The sequence below is a fragment of the Colletotrichum fructicola genome (assembly GCF_000319635.2).
Source record: "Colletotrichum fructicola Nara gc5 chromosome Unknown KSG_Nara_v1_contig08, whole genome shotgun sequence".
In the NCBI taxonomy this organism is placed as follows: domain Eukaryota; kingdom Fungi; phylum Ascomycota; class Sordariomycetes; order Glomerellales; family Glomerellaceae; genus Colletotrichum; species Colletotrichum fructicola.
This window is the reverse complement of record NW_027094058.1, coordinates 800,363-820,749: the sequence shown is the minus strand read 5'-3', so window position 1 is coordinate 820,749 and position 20,387 is coordinate 800,363. Positions and strand designations below refer to the sequence as shown.

Genomic DNA, 20,387 nt, shown 5'->3' with positions numbered 1-20,387 from the left:
CCAAGTATCATCCTCCCTTCTCCAAAGACCTTGAGCAGTATCCATGCCTCATTGAAAAACCATTCCCAAAGTTGCTTTAGGCAGTGGCCTCCTCGGTAACAGCAGCAGTAGCGCCCCCATCCTTCTTCTCAATGCCGGGGGCAGTGAAGTCGCAAGTGCACCAGCAGGCGTTCTCGCAGCTCTGGTCGTACATGTCCTTCCGGAAGCGGCCGTCGTTGGTGCAGGCGTAGTTGTAGGGCGACTTCTCGCAGTACCAGTTGCCGAGGGGGCACTGGATGTAGCAGCCGCGCTTGTCAAGCTGGCTGAGCTCGGGGTTGGCGGCGGCCTTGTGCTCGGTGGACATGACGAAGGCGTTGATGGTGGCGGCGAGGCCGGTGGTGAGGAGGGCTGTTGTGACTTCTGGTTAGATAAGAACTTTGGTTTTTGATAGAGTGGCGCGAGGAAGGGGACTTACTGGAGAACTTCATCTTGATGGGTTGTGAGAGTGAAGGGCTTGTGAAGGGATTGTTGTTTTGTTGTGATGTGAAGTGGTTTTGGTTTTCACAAAGGTGTGGTGGTTGTGAAAGTGTGGGTGAAGGTGAGAAAGTTAAGGAAAACTTTTCAACTAGAGGTCTTTTTAAGAAAGGGAGTGGGGAGGAGATTCAGTTGAGAATAAACAGATTCAACTTGGACAACCCGCTGGAACGAACTAGGGCTGGCGATGAAGAGAAAATCTCACCTTCTTGACCGCCCAGATTGGTTGTTTGCTAAGTTGATATCGTTCGGGAAGGTGCAGGACCACAGGCCGCACCTTCCAAGACGCAGAACCTCCTGAGAGGGAGCTTCATTCATACATCAGGTGAGAGGTCAGGATTAACAGTCATGACCTCCATTGTGGCATATTGTGATGGAAGAACACAAAGAAAGGGGCAGTCTGTGACCTGGAGCTTGCAGCAGTTTGGTCTCCCTGCACAAACATCATATGCTTGTCACAAAAACAAAGGCTCCAAGTGTTGGGCCAAGATACTCTTTCAGCAACAAAGGCGCCACACTCCAATTGAGCTTTCAAGTTTGAATTATTGCACATTATGCTTCTCGAGTCCCATTACTAATCTTGACAATCTATCCGATGACCTTCTATAATGATGCAAGTCCATGCCTTTTCCAGCCCCTGCCATATGCTTGCCCCCAAACACCAAATACGAGAGCCGAGCCGCTTGCTTCTACATTATTCGCGTGCCCCGAGTCCATGAGAGTAAGAACGGCCTCTCTCAACCATCCATTGTAGACCACATCTTGTCCTACGTCGTAACCCATCACAGGTTCTTCTTCAAGTCATGCTCCTGAACCAGGGTTAGCAGGGACAGCCTCTGCAGAACGTCTGATGAAAGGCACTCACCGGCTTGTGACTAGTCTCGTAGTCAATGTGGACATACGCCCTCTCGACACCAGGCAGCTTCTCAATCTTGATCTGCAGCGCCTCAGCCACGTCGTGCGCGATCTCCAACTTTTCGTGGCGGTCCATGACGATGTCAATCTCGACAATGTAGCGCGGGCCACTGTGGTATGCGCGGACGGTGTCAATCTGCTTGACGTCGGGGGAGTGTGTCATCGCTGGCCAGGATTAGCAAACAGCGCACTCAAATCAACAAACAAATTTCCCAATGACCTACCGATGTAAGTGATGAGCTGCAGGAACTCGGGCTCCGCAGATACGCCAATCAGCAGCTGGAACTCCTCGTAAGCAGTCCTCAGCCACAGTCCGGCGATGAGGAACGAGAGGATGATGGCGCCCATCGGGTCGATCCACCACTTGATCTTGCTGCCCGCGGAGAACGTGAAGATGCCGAAGCCGTTGATGAAGAGATCGTTTCGGTGGTCGCGCCAGAGGATCTCGACCTGGGAGTAGATGTGCTTGATGGACCAGCCTGCGCCCTGTCAGCATTCATCCCCCAACTTAGATAGAACAGAAAAAAAGCAGAGACTCACAGTAAAGGAAGAGACAAAACTTGGTCCCAAACGCAATCGCCACAGCAATCACACTAGTCAGATTGAACTCATTCGTCTCCGTATCCGAGCCCGCCGCCAGATCCCTCGCAGACATCACAATCAGCACCAAACTCACGCTGAACATGATGAACGAGAACACAATATTCCCCGCCGTGGAGATGCGCGCCCGGCCAGACGGGTACTTCTGCGTGTCAACCTTCTTCACCGCGCGGTGCGAGAGCATGAGCATAATCCCAGACAGCGGGTCGAACACGGAGTCGGCCATCGTCGTGAACAGCGACAGCGAGCCGGACGAGATGGCCGCGTACAGCTGCAAGGCGGACAGCACGACATTCGCGGCCAGGCTGCCCTTGACGGCGATCTGGTACTTGACGTTGTTGTCGCCCTGCGTCTCCTTGGCCTCGCGCTCGTGCTCGTCGACGGACTTGAGCAGGGCGCGGATCTTGGTGTTCTGCGTGCGGTAGAAGTCCTGCAGCTTGGCCTCCTTGGCGCCGCCGCGGGTGAAGTTGTGGTGGATGCGCCTGCGGGCCGCGTTGGAGGCCGGGCGGGTGCTGAGCAGGCCGATGTCGGTTTCGGACTTGATGTGCGTGCCCAGATTGTAAGGGTCGTTGAGCTCGGAGGAGGAGAAGGAGCGGGATTCGGGGTCGGCGCTGGCGGCGTTGAGGGAGGTTAGGTCTATGCCCGTGCTCGGGACTGTTTTTGTGATTGTAGACATTGTTGAGGTGTCCTCAAAGGAATGAATTAGGGAGAGTAAATGAGGATTAAGTGAGTTTGGTGATGTTGAAGTCGGTGGTGATGGTTGAGGATATCAAAGGAATAAGAGGATGAATTAAGGTGGGAAAGTCGACCCGGGGAGAAGAGGAAGGATGGGCAAGTCCAGTCGGGGATGGGGGGATGCAGTGGCAGGATTTGACGAGGTACTGGGTGCCTGAGGGATATTTAAGCGAGAATGGCAGCTCGAGACCCCGGCCACTCGCGTAAAAATCCCTCCCTCTGATCGCTCTCTCGACTTCGCGTTTGAATGCACCAGCTCCCAAATTCGGTTTGGACCAGGCAGAACACCGCCCGCGTTTGCCCTCTTTAGGACACCGACTTGTACATCTGGAGGGGCGATGAGATGAAGCTGAGATTTGGTCGGCTGCACAGTGCCGTGAGGTTCCCGCCAAAGAGGGCACGTGGGCGCGAGTTGGAGGTGGAGAGGCCGCCTGGGAGACTGGTGTCGCCACGACGAGATTTTGCAAAAGGGCCTTGTGTCACTTGCGTGGGTGGTTTTTCAGTCGTTCAGGCGTTGTGTAATTTGAGTTTGCCGCCGTCAGCACCGTTGGCGTGAGGCAGCCGGTGAGCCAAGATCGCCGTCATGACGTACCTTGTCCTCATCACCTAGGCGCAGCGTTTACCAACGGCGAACACGTCGTTTGTAAGCTCCCCCGCATTGAACCGGGGTGAGCTTCCTTCCATGTCCACGGCTTGCAGTAGCTGCATGCAACAGACGCATCGCCAAGGAAGTTAGAGAAAGTCTCGATTTATTGATCACAGCACATGAGCTAAACTTGCTCTCGTGTCAGTGTTGCCGTACCGGTTTCTATGCTTGGATCTACAGCAAGTATCCCGCCTGCCGTCCAGTCCAGACCAAATCCATTCCCCGCAGACGCCAGCCATGTAAAAGGAGAGAGAAGACCGTATCTTCATGCATCATGTACAGTCGCGTGCCTAGAACGCATCCCACGTTCCCGTCTGCGGTTTGCAGAAACTCGTCCGCGGGTTGCAGAAACTCCTCCACGGTTTGCAGAAACTCGTCCATGGCCCCGAAGTAATGAGAGCTGAATCTATTGAAGCTCCGCTTGCCCGTTGCCATTGGGGCTAGGTGTCGCCCGTTCGATAATCATCTGCTTGAACGGCCGGGCCATGGCCTTGATCACGGGCCTTACGTCTGGAGCTTCCGGTAACGAGGACAGCGTCAGAGATCGCACTCTTTCGATGGCCTCGTCTGTGTCGCTAGATATGGACGTCCGCTTGCCGTGTGTCACTGCTCCTTGAACATCTTTGCCATGTCTGATGGATCCGCTCGGTGTGGCAGGTGTGATGAGAGTTTCGTCCAGCAGCGAGTGCCATCTGACGAGATACACACCGGGCCCCGACATGCTCGAAGAGTTGCCGTCCAGTATTGTTTGCATTCGTGAGCGAGAGATGTTGTTGAGTTCTTTGAGGTAGTCGGCGTGAGCGTCGATGATCGGCAGGAGGGCTGCCTTCTTCTCTTCGGGCACCTGGTTGAAGATGCCGCCCAACCTCTCCTCGATGCTGTCGCCGTTCTTCTGCTTGTGGAAGGCCACGAGAGAATCCTTGGCCCATTTTCTGAACTGGTCCATCACCTCGGGGCAATTCTTGCTGACAGCGTGCAACCACTTGTAAAGAAGCTGCCTATTGTTCTTGAGAAGCTGAACATAGTCTTCCACCGTCGGTAAGGGTGGGTCAGCCTCATCTTTCGACTTGGCCTTCTTCGGCTTGCTCGTGGCAATGAGCTGATCAAGGAACGACTGGTAGTCCTTGACGTGATCCGACAAATCCACCTTGTTGTGCACAGCGCGGATGATAGGGTCCATGCCGGCGACGGCGTCGCGGACTGCCTGCGTCAACAGATCCGGGCTCTGCTTGCACAACACGTTGATGATTTCTTCCCGGTCGCGGATAGCGAGCTGTGCCGCATAGTACTCGAGGCACTGCTTGTGTTCGGCGTCGCTGACGTCCTCAAGTAGCTTGGGGTCGGTGGTCTCGAGAATGACGGCAACAACAGACTTGGATTCCCGCAAACTCCTGGCCCTGACGGTGTCGCGCTCGCTCTTGGGCGATTGGCAGTGTGCCTTGATGGCAGCGAGGGCGCCCTTGCTCGGGCCATCCTTGGCCTTGGATATTGTGTCAATCGTCTTTCTAAACTCGGCGCAGTCCCATCCGAGAATCACAGAGATCATCCTATTGTCTGTCAGCATCACAGGCTTCATCGGTCAGAAATCTTGCCCTACCTTTGCATAAGATTCTGCCCGTCAGCAGCGTTGGAGGTAATACCGATCCAGTTCGAGACGCCGCCCACACTCAGCTTCGCCAGGAAGATCTTCATCATGCCCGCAATCATGGTCGCCGCATTGCCGATTCGCAGTGTTTGGCGAACCATGCCGTAGGGCACCATCTTGTGTAGATTATCCATCAGCTTGACGAGGTACTGCCCCTCGGGCGAAACGATCAAGACCTGGTGACAAAGCGTCGCAAGGCTACTGCGTGTCAGCTCCAAACCCAACACTGCTGAGAATTGACGACGTACTGCAAAAGAATGTAGTCGCATGCTGCCCTCGTCATGGAAGAATGTGTATCAAATTCTTCGGTCTCGGCGAGGTAGTCCAGCAGCTCGTCACAAAGGTTCTCGTAGACGAGGCCATGCATCGCATCGTCCCACGCGCGCATCAGATCCCCCGCATTCTGTAAATCATACTCCTTCGGTCTTGTCGCGGGGTCGCTGACGGGTCCGCCGCCGATCTGGCCCCGCGCGACGGTCTCGATGACGGTGGACGAGGCGGTGGCCAGGGTCTTTCTAGTGCCCAGGGCGCCCTTCTCGTAGCTCTCGGAGAGGTCGGCTTCGGCGAATTTCTTGATCAGGCCCTGGACGCGGACGCGCCAGAACTCGGGCACGATGGAGGAGACGCCCGGCAGGGGCAGGATGAACGTGGTGAACAGGGATTGCAGGAGTGGCGCCGAGGATTTCGAGGCGTAGACGACGGCCTCGTCGGGTTCGCTGGCCTTGGGGGTGACTGCGGCGAAGGGGTAGCCATAGTTGTCAATCGTCTCTGGCTGCTTGAACTGCTCGACTTCGCGGTAGGTCTCGAAGTGGGTGAGGATGTTGAAGAGAGCGCTCGTCTGCTCGGCAGTAAGGGGTGAAGAGGAGGCCATGGCTGCTTTCTCACGATGGCGCAGCGGCCATCTGTGTCCTCAATCTGAGCTTGGAAGAGTCTAGTACTCCTGGATGGTCGCTTTGCTTCGTAGATATAGATGTTGGTGTCGCCCCTAAGAATGCGAAAACGTACTGCTGCAGGAATTGAATGTTGTGGTAGCGAGGTATTTCGGTTTGGGAAAGTCCCCGCGATGCGATCGTGTTCGCTGCGCAGCTGCTTCAGTGCTTCGGTGCTCCGGCAAAACTGTGGGCCAGGCGCTGTGACGTCACCTGACTAGTTGCGGTTAAATCCTTTTTTCCTTTTTCTTTTGGAGTTCTCACAGGAGGAGCTGGTCCGGGGGGCATTCACTTCTTATTTGTTTCTCACAATTAAGCACCAGGAGCACCTCTGCTAAGGTATTCATGGATCCAATGTTTCTAACCTTGGAACATGGCATCTATGCGACCCCGGCCCGTCCCTGTTCCCCTCCATTAGCTTGGGCGACCCTTAGCTTACCTTAGCCCACAGCAGCTCGGCAATCTGGACCTGCATGGGCCCAGATCTTGTGCTTCTGCAGCACAAACCAAGCAAAAGCTTCTGACACGGACACAACACAGCTCACAGCATGTGCAGCGCCAATCTCCCGAGGCATTTCTCGCGCCTGGGTTTTCAGCTTGAGCAGCTGCATGCATCACATCACGTATGTGTCATTCAATGCCTTGTGCTTTGAAGGTTTCATGGCAGACCAGCACCCATTGGGTGTCTCATCGCATTGTTGTCTTTCATGGTACTGAACAAGTCGCTTAGAGGAGTATTTACACGATTTTGGGGATGGAGTGGCATTCTAGCATGTTGTGGAATAGTGCTCTGGCATTCCATCAGCAAACTTGCAACCTCATGGTGCTACTAACCTGAAGAGGTCCGGACTTCCTGTCAGATAAAACCATCCTCCAAAAATCCTCCGAATGAGACGACCGGGGCTGACTCAAGCGTGGAACTGTAACTCAAACCACGTGTAAGAGCTTCCGAAATGTCAGCCCGTCGCGTTCCAGCGTCCCTCCGGCTTCTTCAGCTCGTGTTCGGTGACCCGCGGCCGGCTCGCACTCCTGGGTCACAACGCCGCTATCCGTATGCGAGCTCTAGGACCCCCCGCATTCAGGCGGTTTCGCGTTTCAATGCCTGGAAAGTCAATGTGCCCCCCTCATTGGAGGACGCGTCTGTGTCCGAGCACGAGCTCATTGCTTTATTGGGGAACACTCTCTCAATGGCACTTATCAACACGTCATGGTAATAATAGCAGGCGTCGGGAGTGTTCGTCTGGGGTGGTATCTGCATGGTGGATCCGGCAGCCTGGGTCATTCACCATCGCCTCCATGTTAGGCGATCATCCACTGGACTGTGGGAGGTTTCGTCAGCGAAGGTCGACGAGCCTACCAACAAGAGCAACCGCTTACCTGCCAAGCCTGTGGGTTGAAGCTTTATGCCCATAATCTCAAACTCAATGCTTTTTGAATGGAGAAAATCCGTGCCGCGCATCTGCTCCGGGACTGCTTCATGGTCCGCATAAGAATGCGAGAATCAGCCTCATGGAAACACGTATGCCCGTCATTTCAGTTAACAAACATCAGTCGATGTCACAAGCTGTCAAGAACTCTCTCAACATCCGAGGCCACGCCTGGCAGGTGTCTGCCATTTGGACGTCGGACAATCAGATGCACCGAATGTTTCCCGCATTACAGACTACTGGCTCCGTCACTCACACAAGAAGACGTTGCTGCGATGTTGTAGAAAACGAACGGATGAGATACCGGTAGCAGCTTACGACTCCGGGCGCAGAGGCTGGTCAACAGCGACAGCTTGGCATTGCACAGCTTTGCTGCGAGGGACATTTGGATCATTTTTCTAGCTTGGCTAATCTCGAAAGGTCACCCAATTGCCTTCAGCTTGTCGTCGCAGTCATAATTCGCGCCCTATATCAACAAGACAGCAAGTATTTTGGACAACGGAGAGACCTTCCTCCAGGCTTCAATCCCCACAGCTTGACTGACGAAAGGTGATGTATTGAAATTTCGCCACCCATATCGGAATTCCAGTCAGCACATGATCATTCCTCCCCGGATCAGACGGACCCCTTCATTGCCAATTCCCCCGTGGGGTGTCCATCCGCCTGGGTTCGTTCGGTCGGTGATCGGCCGAAAGCTTAAACCGCAACTTTTCGGCCCTCATTCCGCCGACGAATACCCACCGCCGTCCACGAATGAAAGCAATTACCCCAAACATTCACTCACCGTCAGCCGGAGAGCTATCATACATACAGTTAGCGGTCCCGCCTCAGAGATGAACCCTCGTGGGACAACGGCCGTGGTCAGGGTGCTACGCGGGGAACCTGCCAGGGGCAGAAACCATCTCCGCAGAGACCGCTGCGGGGGAGACGATGCCACCTCCAGATGCGCCTAATTGCCGAGATCCGGTGTCATGACATGGTCGAACGGGGCAGCCGCAATAAAAAGAGAGCAGATTCTCGTGTTCTTGGCCGAACGACGTTTCTGTGCACCCAGTCTGTCACTATCGTCTTGTCCACCATAATCGTCGGGCCCTCGAGTAATCATCGAAAATGAGGTTCTCTTTGACTTCACTGCTGCTCGTAGCGAGCTCTGCGCTGAGTGTCTCGGCGCAATGTGACGACGAGGTCAAGCACACCGTTTGGCTTGCGGGTGACAGCACCATGGCGCCCGATGGCGGCCACAATGGCACGGAGGGATGGGTCAGTGAAGCTTTGGACATTAGAGTCTCTATGCGATACTAACGTCATCAATTAGGGCCGATATCTGCATTATTCGCTAGACTCTTCCAAAATTCGAGTCAACAACTCTGCGTATGCCGGTCGAAGCGCGCGAACATTCACGAGAGAGGGCCGTTTCCAAAGAATCATCGACGAGGTGAAGGCAGGCGACTGGGTCGTGATTGAATTTGGTCACAACGACGGGCGTACGTGTTGATTCCCCAAAACTTTGAAGCATGTCTGACGAAAGTTCCACCAGCCGGCGACCCAGCCACCGACGTGAAGAGCCGCGTCGACTGCCCCGGCATCGGCAACGAAACATGCACTGCCATCTTCAAGTAAGCCACCTGCTCTTCGTCAAACCCGCGCCTACTCTAACATCCCATTCAGCAACGCAACCGAGATCGTCCAGACGTACACAACCTACCTCCGCAACGCCTCCTCCATCTTCCTCTCCCTCGGCGCAAAGGTCGTCATCTCCACCTCGACGCCCACGAACCCCTACCAGACCGGCAACTTCACATGGATGCCCCGGATCTACTCGTGGTACTCGTGGTACGTCGTCGAATCGCTGGGCGGTCCCGCGGCCGGCATCTACTACGTCCCGCACGCGGACTACTGCGTCCAAGCCCTGAAGCTCCAGGGCCCCGAGGCTGCGGTAGCTGGGTACCCGATGGACAACACGCACATGGCCCCGAAACTGGCGGACACATTCTCGCAGGCGTTCGTGTTGGGCTTGAAGTGCGGGACGTCGCCGCTGCAGCAGTATGTTGTCAACGCCACGTCGAGAATCGAAGGTCCCGAGTTGGGGACGTGTCTGCCTGTGAATGCGACGCTGCCTATCTAGGCTTTGCGAGCTTGGGGATCAGACACAGGCTGGAATGAGTAGAGACATACAAGTCACGCTTGTCTGGAAAAGATCAATTAGATGAGATCATCACGATGTGTAAAGGATTAATGATAGTTGCTAAAAGCTCAGCGGGACTCTCAATTCAGGGCATGCTATTTAATCTCGAGATGGAAGTAGTGTGTCGGGCCAGAAGTCATGCGCCCGAGAAGGCGTGAAACTCACATTCTATGAACGATCTTGCATTCATTTAGTCATCGGAAGGGTGATGGTTCTCCATAGAGCCAATCGAATAGCATTCGTCGACGCCCAAAAAGTCAGTAGAAGGAGCGAAGGAGTAGGCGCGCTGGCAAGAGGAGCAGCAGACCAGGGTAGTGCGGCGGTCGCGCTCGATGACCATGCAGGAGATGCCGTTTTTGTAGGAAGGGCAATACACGTAGTCGGACTGTGATTGAGAGATGGTGTTGCCGCATTGGCGGCACTGAGTAACGTAGAGAACGTAGTTGCACATGTTGATGGTTCTGGATGGGGTGGTTACTTAGCTGCTGGTTTTGGAGCTTTGGTGAGATTGAGCTGTGGTTGGGTGTGTCTGTTTGGTCTGATGGGAAATGAGAGATGCAATTCAATCTGTAGGTGGTCCTTCTTAAGTATGCATCAGCCGCTGACTTGATCATGCTCAGTTGTCTTGAGTGGGTGATTCTGATTTAAGACAAGTACCATGTTGCACCAACGTTATACATGAACTAAGGCATTGTATTGTTCTCCTTCTGAAAGGGCAACCTAGTCAAGTAGAGGCGAATTACCTGAGTCAACAAAGTTGACGCCAAAGGACGTCTTTGTCACAGGCAACAGTCTCGTTCACTGTCAAATGGAGCTGCAAAGAACCCACAACTACAGTGAGCAGATCATCAGGTAGACATGCTTCATACCTTACCTTTTTGACATGTTCTCTACTGCACTTCTTAGGCTTCAGCTGAAGTATGAATGGCTTTGCACCATGGAGGCGTCAGTGTGACAGATTTGAAGTTGCTGTTGGGAACATCTCAACTCAACCACTTGTGAAACACCCAAGGGCGAGTTCGCTGGAACAGAAGAACTGTGAGCAAACCATTGGCTTCATGTCAAGATTCACCGAAGATTGAAGTGTCAGTGATTGTGATTGGTGCGCCTACTGCCGATGAAATATGTCGTCACCAGAGACGGATCGGTCCGGTCGACCTCTTCTCAAAATGGAACTGGCAAGACTTTGCATTACCTATTTCTGCAGCAGTTCTAGCAGTCCACCAATCCTCTGCTTCCTCCCCTGCCCCATCACAGTATGAGTATGCAAGAGGGAAACATAGCCCCGCATCCATACATGTAGAGAGAGATATCGAGCAAATGTCGAAATCACAATTGCCCCAAAAATGGATTTAAGTATACCTCGCTGCATCTTCGTGACGAGACTTTACGCAAGGCCACAAGATACAGACCCTCTTTTGCTAAAAAAGGTATTTGCTTCTGGACTTTTGGCGAGGTGTCATAAGAGGGAGACCCGTCCTCCTCCGTGAACTCCTCACCATCATTCCTCACCTTGAGTTGCTCCACCCAGAACTTCATTCCCTCCATGAAAATCTTCTGTCATAATGCACTCTCGAATTCTTTCTTCATTTTGCCTCATCGCGCTGCCTCTTGCCTTTGGCCAAGACGACATTGGGTTCGGCAATGGCACATATCCTTTCAAGACCAGAAACTGGGAGGCAGTAATTGTCAAAGACTCTGCCACACTTGCATCCCTGAAACCAACAGGAAGCGACTTCGACTTTCTTCCATATGATCTGATGCAGCTTGGCCGTCGTGTTCAAAATGGCTGTTACCATTGGGGCGACATCAATATTCGATACCGAGGAACTTCATCAGACACATGGAATGAAACCAGCTCCGCCACCGCGAGGAAGCCAGTCATCGAAGCTGGAACCGGAGCTTTGGTCTCATCTGATTTATCTCCGACCATGGAACTTGGCCCGCTGGAGGTGATTCGTGAATGGGTCGATGTGTCTGGCGACCTGGGACTGCGATTCACAATCACCAACTCGGGCGACGAAGATGTCGAGATAGGTGGGCTGGGCTTTGCGGCAGCAGTCAACAACATTTTCACGAAGAGAAACGTGTCAGACGTCAATGAGAAGTGCTCCTTCATGGAGCCGTACGTAGGACAGGACGCCGGTCACCTCCGAGTTTTACCCCTGAATGGAGTCGGCCCCGCTCTTGTCATCACGCCGCTGTACAAGACACCGTTGGAGGCCTACCGCTGGCTGTGGGAAGATAACAAGGGAGAGACAAGGATCGGGTCAAACATGTGGGAGGGATTCTTCGAGTGGACTGTTCACACCAACGCTTGGGCTGAGAACGAGTGGAAAGATGTGGAGCCTTGGAATACCCCAACAAACGCCGTACTCAAGCCAGGAGAGTCGCGGAGATATGGCGTCCGATTTACAGCAGTCAACGAAGGCGTGCAAAAGATTGATGCCGCGATCGCGAGTACGGAAACTGCTAACGCCATCAGCTTGCCTGGGTACATCATCCCACGGGATAGCCAAGCGACTTTGCACTTGCAAACCAGGGTTGGAATAAACTCTATGTCTACGTCTCCTCAAGATTCTCTCCAAGTCATCGACCGAGGCAACAACACATATACCATTCAGCCATCATCATCGGCTTGGGGCCGCGTGCGCCTCAACGTCGACTATGACAACAACACTACCCAGACGATTCACTATTACATCACAAAGTCCGCAGCCGAGGCTGTCTCTGATCTCGGAACCTTCCTTACCACTGAGCACTGGTTCGTCGATGACTCGGATCCATTCGGTCGGTCCCCGTCAATCATGGGCTACGATGGTGAGAAGGGCGCCATCATCGAGCAAGACAAACGAACAGCACCCGCCGGGCTGAGCGATGAGGGAGGGGCCGGCGCATACGTTGCTGCCGCTGTGAAGCAGACCTTTCAGGCCAATGCCGCCGAGATCGCGAAACTGGAGGAGTTTGTTAATAAGGTTCTGTTCAAAAAAAACCATACAAGATGAAAACTACGCAGTCAAGAGGGGCCTATTCTACTATGACCCTGAGCTGGACTACAATTACACCATCACATCCGGCCAGAAGAAAGACTACGTGTACGAGATCAACCGTGCGTACAACTACGTATGGCCGGCTGCGACGTACTGGGCCTTGTATCGGGCAGGAAGAGCCTACCCAGGTTTGCTGAAGACGCATGATTGGGAGTGGTATCTGAACCAAGCCTACAGGACCGTGATGAGAGGAATGGAACCCGACATCGGCTTCAAAGACAAGGGACTCATGGGTGAGACCGTCTTTGGAAAGATCTTGGTAGACTTGCAAAGGGAGAATATGTCCGTGGAAGCGCAGAACTTGACCGATGTGATGAGGGCTAGACTCGATGTTTGGTTGACGGAGGCATATCCGTATGGGAGCGAACAGGCTTGGGACTCCACCGGCCAAGAAGGGGTGTACTTTTGGGCGAGGTGAGCTGTACCACCAGACATATCTGTGCGTGACACCAAACTGACTGCTATTTCCAGATATTTCGGTGAAACGGACTTGGCCACGCGCGTCAAGAACAGCGTGATGGGCTACGTGACTACGGTCCCACACTGGGGATACAACGGGAACGCCCGCAGATACTGGGACTTTGTGTGAGTCTTCGCAGTTATCCGATGAACCATTATATCGCTGACAATGACCCTACAGTGTTGCGGGCAAAAGCCAAGTCGTCGAGCGTCAAATTCATCATTACGGGTCCGGGCTCAATGCTCTCGTGATGCTTTCAGCCTTTCGTGATGACCCGACCAACTCCTATCTACTTCGTGTGGGATATGGCGGTACACCCGGCGCGCTGTCCAACATCCGCGAAGATGGCTTCGCGTCGTGTGCGATGCATGCATGGCCGGAACATCTTTCTTGGGACGGGTTCAGTGGGGACTACGGTCCCAATTTCGTCGGCATGGTTCTTGGATCGGGCACGTATCTCGTCGATGACCTGGACTATGGAATGATTGCTTACGGTGGGGTGTTGAAAGTTGATGACGATCTTATAACCGTGCAAGTTCGAGACCCTCTGCGTCGCAAAATCTTCATTGGACCTCTTGGAGTTGAGATTGACCTTGATGCAGGCGTTGTTGAGCAGTTTGCCTATCATGTGGAAAGTCATACAATCTCCTTGAAGGTAGGCCAACTAGAAGACGGTCTTGAAGCCGAAGCAGCAATCTTGTGGATTACTGCCGGCGCCAACTCTACCAAGAAGGCTACAGAGTACAAGGTTCAGATAGGCGGGGTTGAGGCAAATCGAGAACGAGGAGGAAGCAAAATAGCCCTGTCATCGAGAACGACTGAAGTCTACATAGACTAGGATACTCAGCAAAAATATAAAGCCATGTCTCGGTAGTGAGTACCGTGCCCAGCACAAAAAAGACGACCCATAGACCCGGCAAAAAAGATAATTTGAAAGGGACGAGACTCGAACTCGCGCGGGTTGCCCCACCAGGAAACAGATGTTAAGCTGACCTTAACCTGGCGCCATAACCAACTCGGCCACCCTTCCAGATGCGATCGTTGAGTGTTCTCGGATCGCTGGTGGTTGTGGGTTGCCGCTTGGACAGGGCTTGTTAACCTGAGAGGGGCGCGATCGTGGCCTTGTGGAGTCGTGATGGTTAGTGTTGTGGGACCTCTCATATCCTGAGAAAGCTCAATACTGTTGGCGACTCCTGCATGCGAAATTCTGCCTCGGCAGGCGTACTGTGCGATATTCCAGAACACCCGCCGTGCTCTAGAGGAACTGAGAAACCTGGCGAACTCTCAACGGAAAATCTCGCTGTCGACTTATTTCCGACGGGAGACATGCTCAAACTTACAAGCACTCTAGAAGACCACTATATATGGGTAGATGTGATATGCATCGTTCAAGATGACAAGAGATACTCACATGAGCAACTTCAGCTTATGGGTATCATCTACGCATCGGCAAAGCTGACTATTGCTGCATCTGACGGCGACGCGGCGGATGGCAGAGTGGGTCTTACGGGCATATCACCAACGAGAGATCTCAGTCTTGCAAGATATGATATCAGCTTTTGACGTATTCAACATCGTTTTGCGGCCTGGTACTCTTCTGGGAAATCCTGCTAATTCTACAGTTTTGAAAGTAGCTGACAAGACTGCTTTTTCCTTCTAATTTCCCGGGCTTCAAATATCAAACCGCACCCAGCTGCTAGTGCGCTACCTGCAAAGACCTGTGCTGCTACATATGATCCCCCATTTATTGAAATGAGCTGGCCAGAGATGGGAGATCCTATCAAAGCTCCAAACCCAACCGCAGAAGAGATGATACCCATTTGAGATCCCAATTTTGATCGGTCTGGGCTCAAAGATGCAACTGCTGCCGGAAATAATGACTGAACACCGCCAACAGATATACTGTAGAAGGCTGTCCAGACATATAGACCAGAAAGTGATTGTACAGCAATCCATGTGTACATACACAGCGAGGAAGCGAATACCAAGCCGATGAAGGTATTGAGCGTTCCAAAATAGGTCGAGAGAAGGCTCGGAAACAAACGGGCAATAAAGCCAATCCCGTTGAGAACGAGGAGGAGATTCAACGCGTAGACGTATGACATGCCCTGCTTCTCACGTGCATAGGACGTCAAAAAGAAAAATGGGAAGAAGACCCCCAGGTATGCCTTGAATGAGTGTTAGTCTTGATCTTCCAACCCGTACTGTCCTAGGACTTCGACTTACAAGAAAGACTCCAATGAAGTAAAGCGTGAATTCAAGCTCTTTGAATGCACCCCAGTCGACCAACAACCGTCTCTTCGCTACAGGCTTATGTCTCGGCTTTACTACTGCGAGTGCGATCGCAAGGGTAGCCAGTTGAATAAAACCAATGCTCCGCATCGTCCATCCAAACCCAATGGACGAAAGCAGGACTCTGGCCATACTCGGATAGATCAGCCCGCCTGTCGTACTTCCACACGCCGCAATACCCAAGGCAAGGGGAAGTCTTTTGTTGAAATACGTCGAGATGACCGTCAGGTGGGGAGTAAGGAGAAGGCCATTGCCTAACCCAACGCAAACACCTTGGGCCAAAATGAGTTGCCAGTATTTTGTGCAAAGAGAGGTCATGAATGTCCCTAGGACAAGGAGAATTGCGCCCAACGTTACGGTGATTCGAAAGTGGCCAGCATCCGTAAGGCGGCCGCTCACGATGCCACCAAAGAAGAGGAGAAACACAGTGATTGATCCAATCCATGCAACATCTGAGCGGGACTGACCCAAGGATGAGACGTAATACGTTTGGAAGACACCAAATGATATAATAAGTCCCCTTTGGATGGTTCAGCTATCATAACCGCAAGAAAGCATCCAATATTGGTGGGAATAGCAGTGAAACGTACCAAGTGTTCATGATTACAAGGAACCCAGAGAGGACTACTCAGTTCCTTAGCGTCAGATACAACTAGAATAAAGTTAACAAAGCTCAAATACCTGATAAATATGCAACAAGCCCCCCGTCTGGTGGAGGACAGTTGACTAAATTGGGGTCGTCATTGTCTTCGTGTAAAGAAACACTTTGGGCGACCGTGGTTGACGCAGGACGTCGGTGTAGCTCAGGTTCGATATTTTGCATGTCTGGGTCTGAGTGTGTTGAAGTATGGAATCTCATCTCTTGCTGTGAGCGTTGCGCTTCTCATCGACCAAAATTGCAACAAGAGCTTACACCGTAACGTAGTAAGGCGAGATCCTTTATGTGACTGCTCAAGAGCTGAGATGTGGAGCTGTTCATCTGGAAGGTGGCCAGGGGGTGTCTTGACGTAGAAAGCTATTTGTCATATCTATGCCCAACGTCATTACCAAGAACTGTGTCCATCAGTAAGATGCTTTGAAATTCAGACTGCTTTATAATCTGGGTTGCTTTCTAATCTACTACGGGTCCTAGGTGTTGATAGTTTCTCAAGCCACCTTTCTACAGCTTTATTTAAGAGATAAGGTGACCACGGGAGAGCATGAGCAAGTGGACTGTTTCTCGTTGCACATTCTTTGAACATTACATTTCGCATTCCAGCCCCGTCGCCATGTCTACCAGCTCGAGATTTGAAGGAAAGGTCAGCGTTACCTTCATCGGCACCGCCACTGCCATTATCGACATTGATGGCATCAGATTCCTCACTGATCCCTTTTTCTCTCCCGCCGAGTCATTCGTTCAGTCACGGAACGTCACACTCAAAGTACACGAGAATCCCGCACTCAACCTTCGGGATCTTCCTCCCATTGACGCTGTTCTTCTCAGCCACGAGGACCACTGGGATAACCTTGATGAGCTTGGCCGCCAACTTCTCGATGGCCGCCGCGTGTTCACGACTCAAGACGGGTCCAGGAACCTTGCCCCTCGACCTGGTGTCGTGGGAATGACCCCTTGGCAAACCGTCAGTGCCAAAATAGGGGGCAAGATCTTCGATATCACAGCCACCCCGTGCGACCACGTCCCTGGAGATGAATGTGTTGGGTTTGTTATCCGTGCTGAGTCTTTCGGAATTTCCGCAAACGGCCGCCCAAACGCAATCTACTTTTCTGGAGATACGGTCTACGTACCTGAGCTGGCCCAAATGGCCGAACGTTTTCATATCGCCGCCGCTCTTATGAATATTGGAGAAGCTCGTGTCCAGATAGAGGCCCCGCCCGCCCCCAAGCGCCAGATTACCATGGGTGGGAAACAGGCCAGCCAGCTATTTCGAGACATCAGATCCGACTGGATCATTCCGATGCATTTTGATGCTTGGGACCATTTCACCCAGCACGGGGAGGCTTTGCGGTCCGAGTTTGAGAAAGAGGGGGTTGCAGAGAAGGTCAAATGGCTTGTTCCCGGGAAAGAGGTTCAAGTTTTGCAAATACCGTAGGAGAGGAACAGGGATAACAACACTAACAAAAGTCCAGCTCGACTGGACTTTGTTGATTGGTTGATACCATTATCCACCTCTGGAGCAGGCGATCGGTCCCCACCTCATTAGATGGCCTTGGCGGAATAAGATACCGAACCCGGTTAAACTTCTTCCCCACTTTGCGACATCTCTATTCGGCGTGCCTGTTGCATGTTTTGATTCTGCGCTAATGTGGGAGGCCACACAGACATCCAGTGGCAAGGAGCCACAGCGACGAAAGCCTGCTTGACAATTGATGTCAGCGTCTTCATGAATCTGTCCACTTTCATGGTCAGTGGTAGGCTGGATATCTGATGGACTGAAGCTTTTAGGAGAGACTTCCGAGCACGATAAGGATCCGCTCAGGACAATTTTCATCAACGGCTGGTACCACGCCACGCCCGATTCATCCATTAAACGCCTGTCGATTCCTACTGTCATCGAATTCGGAAATAGACTTGGACGTATCACTCAAACTGCCCGAGGGATGGACTAGACAAGAATACAACGAATCCCACCGCAAAGATGCCCGAGAACACCCCACAGACAGTCCTCCGCCTGAAGGTCTTGGTGAATTCGTATATCATGATTTACCTCCGTGGCAATTACTTGTTATTACCCATTCCAATGAACGACGCTGGCGAGAACTTGTAGTTTTTCATGATGCCACAGACTCCGCGCATATCCCGCCAAATCAAGCGTGGATAGTTTCCACGCCACCTAAAAGTCCAGGGCTGCGCGCTATCCTCTCACGCTACACATATGCAATGGGGGATCTAGTGTTTGTGAAGAGCTGACACTCCACCGTAAAGACGACAGGGTACATTTTACAGCGCTAGACACCGAGATTCTGTTCAAGGTTGAGTTGGTAGGCATCTGTCGCAGAAAGTGGGATACGGTGCCACAAGACATCCTCTACATTTTCTAGGCAGAATAGGAGGATGGCGTGGCTTATCGCAAAGCCTCATGATGGACGAGCAGACATGCTTGGATGTATACTTGGTCCTTGGCTAGCACCATTGGATGATGAGGTATGGCCGGCAACCCGTCTTGTTCACCTGTTTATCGTGTGTGAACCAGCAAAACTAGGACACGTGTATGCGATGTCATATACGCAGGGCATGGCCACGTTGAAGAGAGGGGCGGTGGTGGTGGAGAAGAGGCAAGAGATGGCAATGGAGATACATGTATAGGTTGCAATGAGTTTCCAATGAGATTTGTTCTTGTCTCCCATGCTGGAATGGTCAGGTTTGGATGTGTGCTGTGTGACCCTGACATTCCAATCTTCGGTGGTAAACCGGCGGGAAACTCCAATTAAAACGTACGTTTGCCCATGTGCACATTTTCATCAGCTGATCAAAGCTGACACCGAGGTAATGCTTACGGCACAGTCACGATTGTAGCCCGATCTTATGAGGCTCTCTACCAATGCCCTTATGTGTCCTTTCATCTACCCCGCCCTCTTCTTACATGGATATTAACGTCCATTTGTGCGTCACCTCAAGTAGCCACTGCTTGTATCTCCTCACCTCAAAACCCAGAACAAAATTTCACACCAGATCCTGATGGCCGAAGCTCTTGGCCTGGCGGCAAGCGTCATTGCAGTAGTGGATATAGCCGCGAAGACTGGGAGCGCCTACTTCAGGCTTCAAAGGCTGTGGGGTGAGATGAAAAATGTTCCGGCCATGCTTCTGGAAAAGACTGAAGACATCCAGATTTTTGAAGATTTCCTCGCAAGTATGCAAGAAAGTCTTACTAATAGTACACTTCCTCCACTGGCATCAAATCGAGTCCGGTTCGAGAAACTTATCAGCAGGTGTCACTGCACCTTGGACGAACTGAAGGTCATGGTTGATCAGATTCACAAGAGAGTCACGACTCATGGAGGTCCAAAGCACAAGATAGCGTGTGCAAAAGTCACCTTGAAGAGGAGTGAGCTTGATGCTCTTACTCTAAAATTCGACAGGGCTCTCAGAATGTTTGAAGTAGCGCAGGCCCAGGAGTGTCGAGGGCTGTAAGTCTAAACCGAAATTTCAGAGTCTCTATATGGATTTGAAACGTCTGATAATGACCAATCAATAGCGCAATTGCAACATACATAGCGATAGCTCAGAGCACCTCGAACAAACTACTGAGTTCCTCAGAGACGAGTGCGGCGATCGAACGATCCGAGCACAAGAGGCGGGACGTGCAGCGCGACGAAGCCATATCAACGGAGCGACAAATCGTCAGCGAGATATGTTCTTCAACTTCAGAAGTCGACCTATTTGGCAAGATCCGTTTTGGAGCCGAAGGGTCCGGCGGCTTCTATGCCTTCATGGCAACCCCAAGCTGGCTTAGTAGATCCAGTAGATCCGTATACTCGGTAATGGTTCAAAGAGCAACCATGGGTTGGCAAGTCAATTTGAGAACCTACGAAGTCGCCAATGTCTATGACGATTTGTTTGACGTTCTATCGTACGATGAACCTGACAGACTTCATAAATATCTGCACGACCGTCGATTGAGCATCTTCGTCCGAGAAACTTGTGGTCACAGCATATTACACGTAAGCTCACATTACCTATCTTATGAATATCATTCCAAGCGGTATGAACTAATCATATGACATGATAGGCTGCAATGTACTGTTTATGCTTCAACGTTATAGGGGCCTTGATAAATCAAGGCTTAGACGTAGATTCAGACCCTATATGGTATCGCACCTAATTATTTGGGACTCGCAAATTAGACTTGCTGACTCTTTGAAGGGCATGGCACATTGCACATGTAATAGGTCAATGGGACTTAGAAGGTGACTACCGTCGCTTAATACAGATGCTAGGCGGCAATGGTTTAGACGATGTCCTGGATGGAGCTGATGGGCTCGTCTGGGCTTT

The 20,387-nt window shown here is 52.1% G+C and overlaps 7 protein-coding genes across 7 annotated transcripts; 4 read left to right on the top strand and 3 right to left on the bottom strand.

Moving 5' to 3' along the window:
* Window positions 1-76: 76 nt before the first annotated feature.
* CGGC5_v013263 (uncharacterized protein) lies at window positions 77-467 on the bottom strand (the record flags this gene model as incomplete). Its single annotated transcript, XM_066152898.1, has 2 exons — window positions 77-387; window positions 455-467. The coding sequence occupies 2 exons, from the start codon at window positions 465-467 to the stop codon at window positions 77-79; spliced, it is 324 nt and encodes a 107-aa protein (XP_066007805.1).
* Window positions 468-1,295: 828 nt separating this feature from the next.
* MTP4 (Metal tolerance protein 4) lies at window positions 1,296-2,704 on the bottom strand (the record flags this gene model as incomplete). Its single annotated transcript, XM_032021645.1, has 4 exons — window positions 1,296-1,322; window positions 1,379-1,593; window positions 1,653-1,907; window positions 1,969-2,704. The coding sequence occupies 4 exons, from the start codon at window positions 2,702-2,704 to the stop codon at window positions 1,296-1,298; spliced, it is 1,233 nt and encodes a 410-aa protein (XP_031881351.1).
* A 1,111-nt stretch (window positions 2,705-3,815) lies between these two features.
* CGGC5_v013261 (Uncharacterized protein) lies at window positions 3,816-5,925 on the bottom strand (the record flags this gene model as incomplete). The annotated part of the gene is made up of 3 exons (XM_032021644.1): window positions 3,816-4,956; window positions 5,007-5,252; window positions 5,303-5,925. 3 exons carry the CDS (start codon window positions 5,923-5,925, stop codon window positions 3,816-3,818), a joined length of 2,010 nt encoding a protein of 669 aa, XP_031881352.1.
* A 2,595-nt stretch (window positions 5,926-8,520) lies between these two features.
* On the top strand, window positions 8,521-9,535 carry CGGC5_v013260 (Rhamnogalacturonan acetylesterase; the record flags this gene model as incomplete). The annotated part of the gene is made up of 4 exons (XM_032021643.1): window positions 8,521-8,670; window positions 8,726-8,894; window positions 8,948-9,026; window positions 9,079-9,535. The coding sequence occupies 4 exons, from the start codon at window positions 8,521-8,523 to the stop codon at window positions 9,533-9,535; spliced, it is 855 nt and encodes a 284-aa protein (XP_031881374.1).
* Window positions 9,536-11,160: 1,625 nt separating this feature from the next.
* CGGC5_v013259 (uncharacterized protein) lies at window positions 11,161-13,943 on the top strand (the record flags this gene model as incomplete). Its single annotated transcript, XM_066152897.1, has 4 exons — window positions 11,161-12,570; window positions 12,617-13,059; window positions 13,117-13,230; window positions 13,286-13,943. The coding sequence occupies 4 exons, from the start codon at window positions 11,161-11,163 to the stop codon at window positions 13,941-13,943; spliced, it is 2,625 nt and encodes an 874-aa protein (XP_066007659.1).
* Window positions 13,944-16,665: 2,722 nt separating this feature from the next.
* Window positions 16,666-17,487, top strand: Napepld-0 (N-acyl-phosphatidylethanolamine-hydrolyzing phospholipase D; the record flags this gene model as incomplete). The annotated part of the gene is made up of 1 exon (XM_032021640.1): window positions 16,666-17,487. One exon carries the CDS (start codon window positions 16,666-16,668, stop codon window positions 17,485-17,487), a length of 822 nt encoding a protein of 273 aa, XP_031881349.1.
* Window positions 17,488-19,484: 1,997 nt separating this feature from the next.
* CGGC5_v013257 (uncharacterized protein) lies at window positions 19,485-20,217 on the top strand (the record flags this gene model as incomplete). The annotated part of the gene is made up of 3 exons (XM_066152896.1): window positions 19,485-19,522; window positions 19,591-20,056; window positions 20,125-20,217. The coding sequence occupies 3 exons, from the start codon at window positions 19,485-19,487 to the stop codon at window positions 20,215-20,217; spliced, it is 597 nt and encodes a 198-aa protein (XP_066007658.1).
* Window positions 20,218-20,387: the final 170 nt, after the last annotated feature.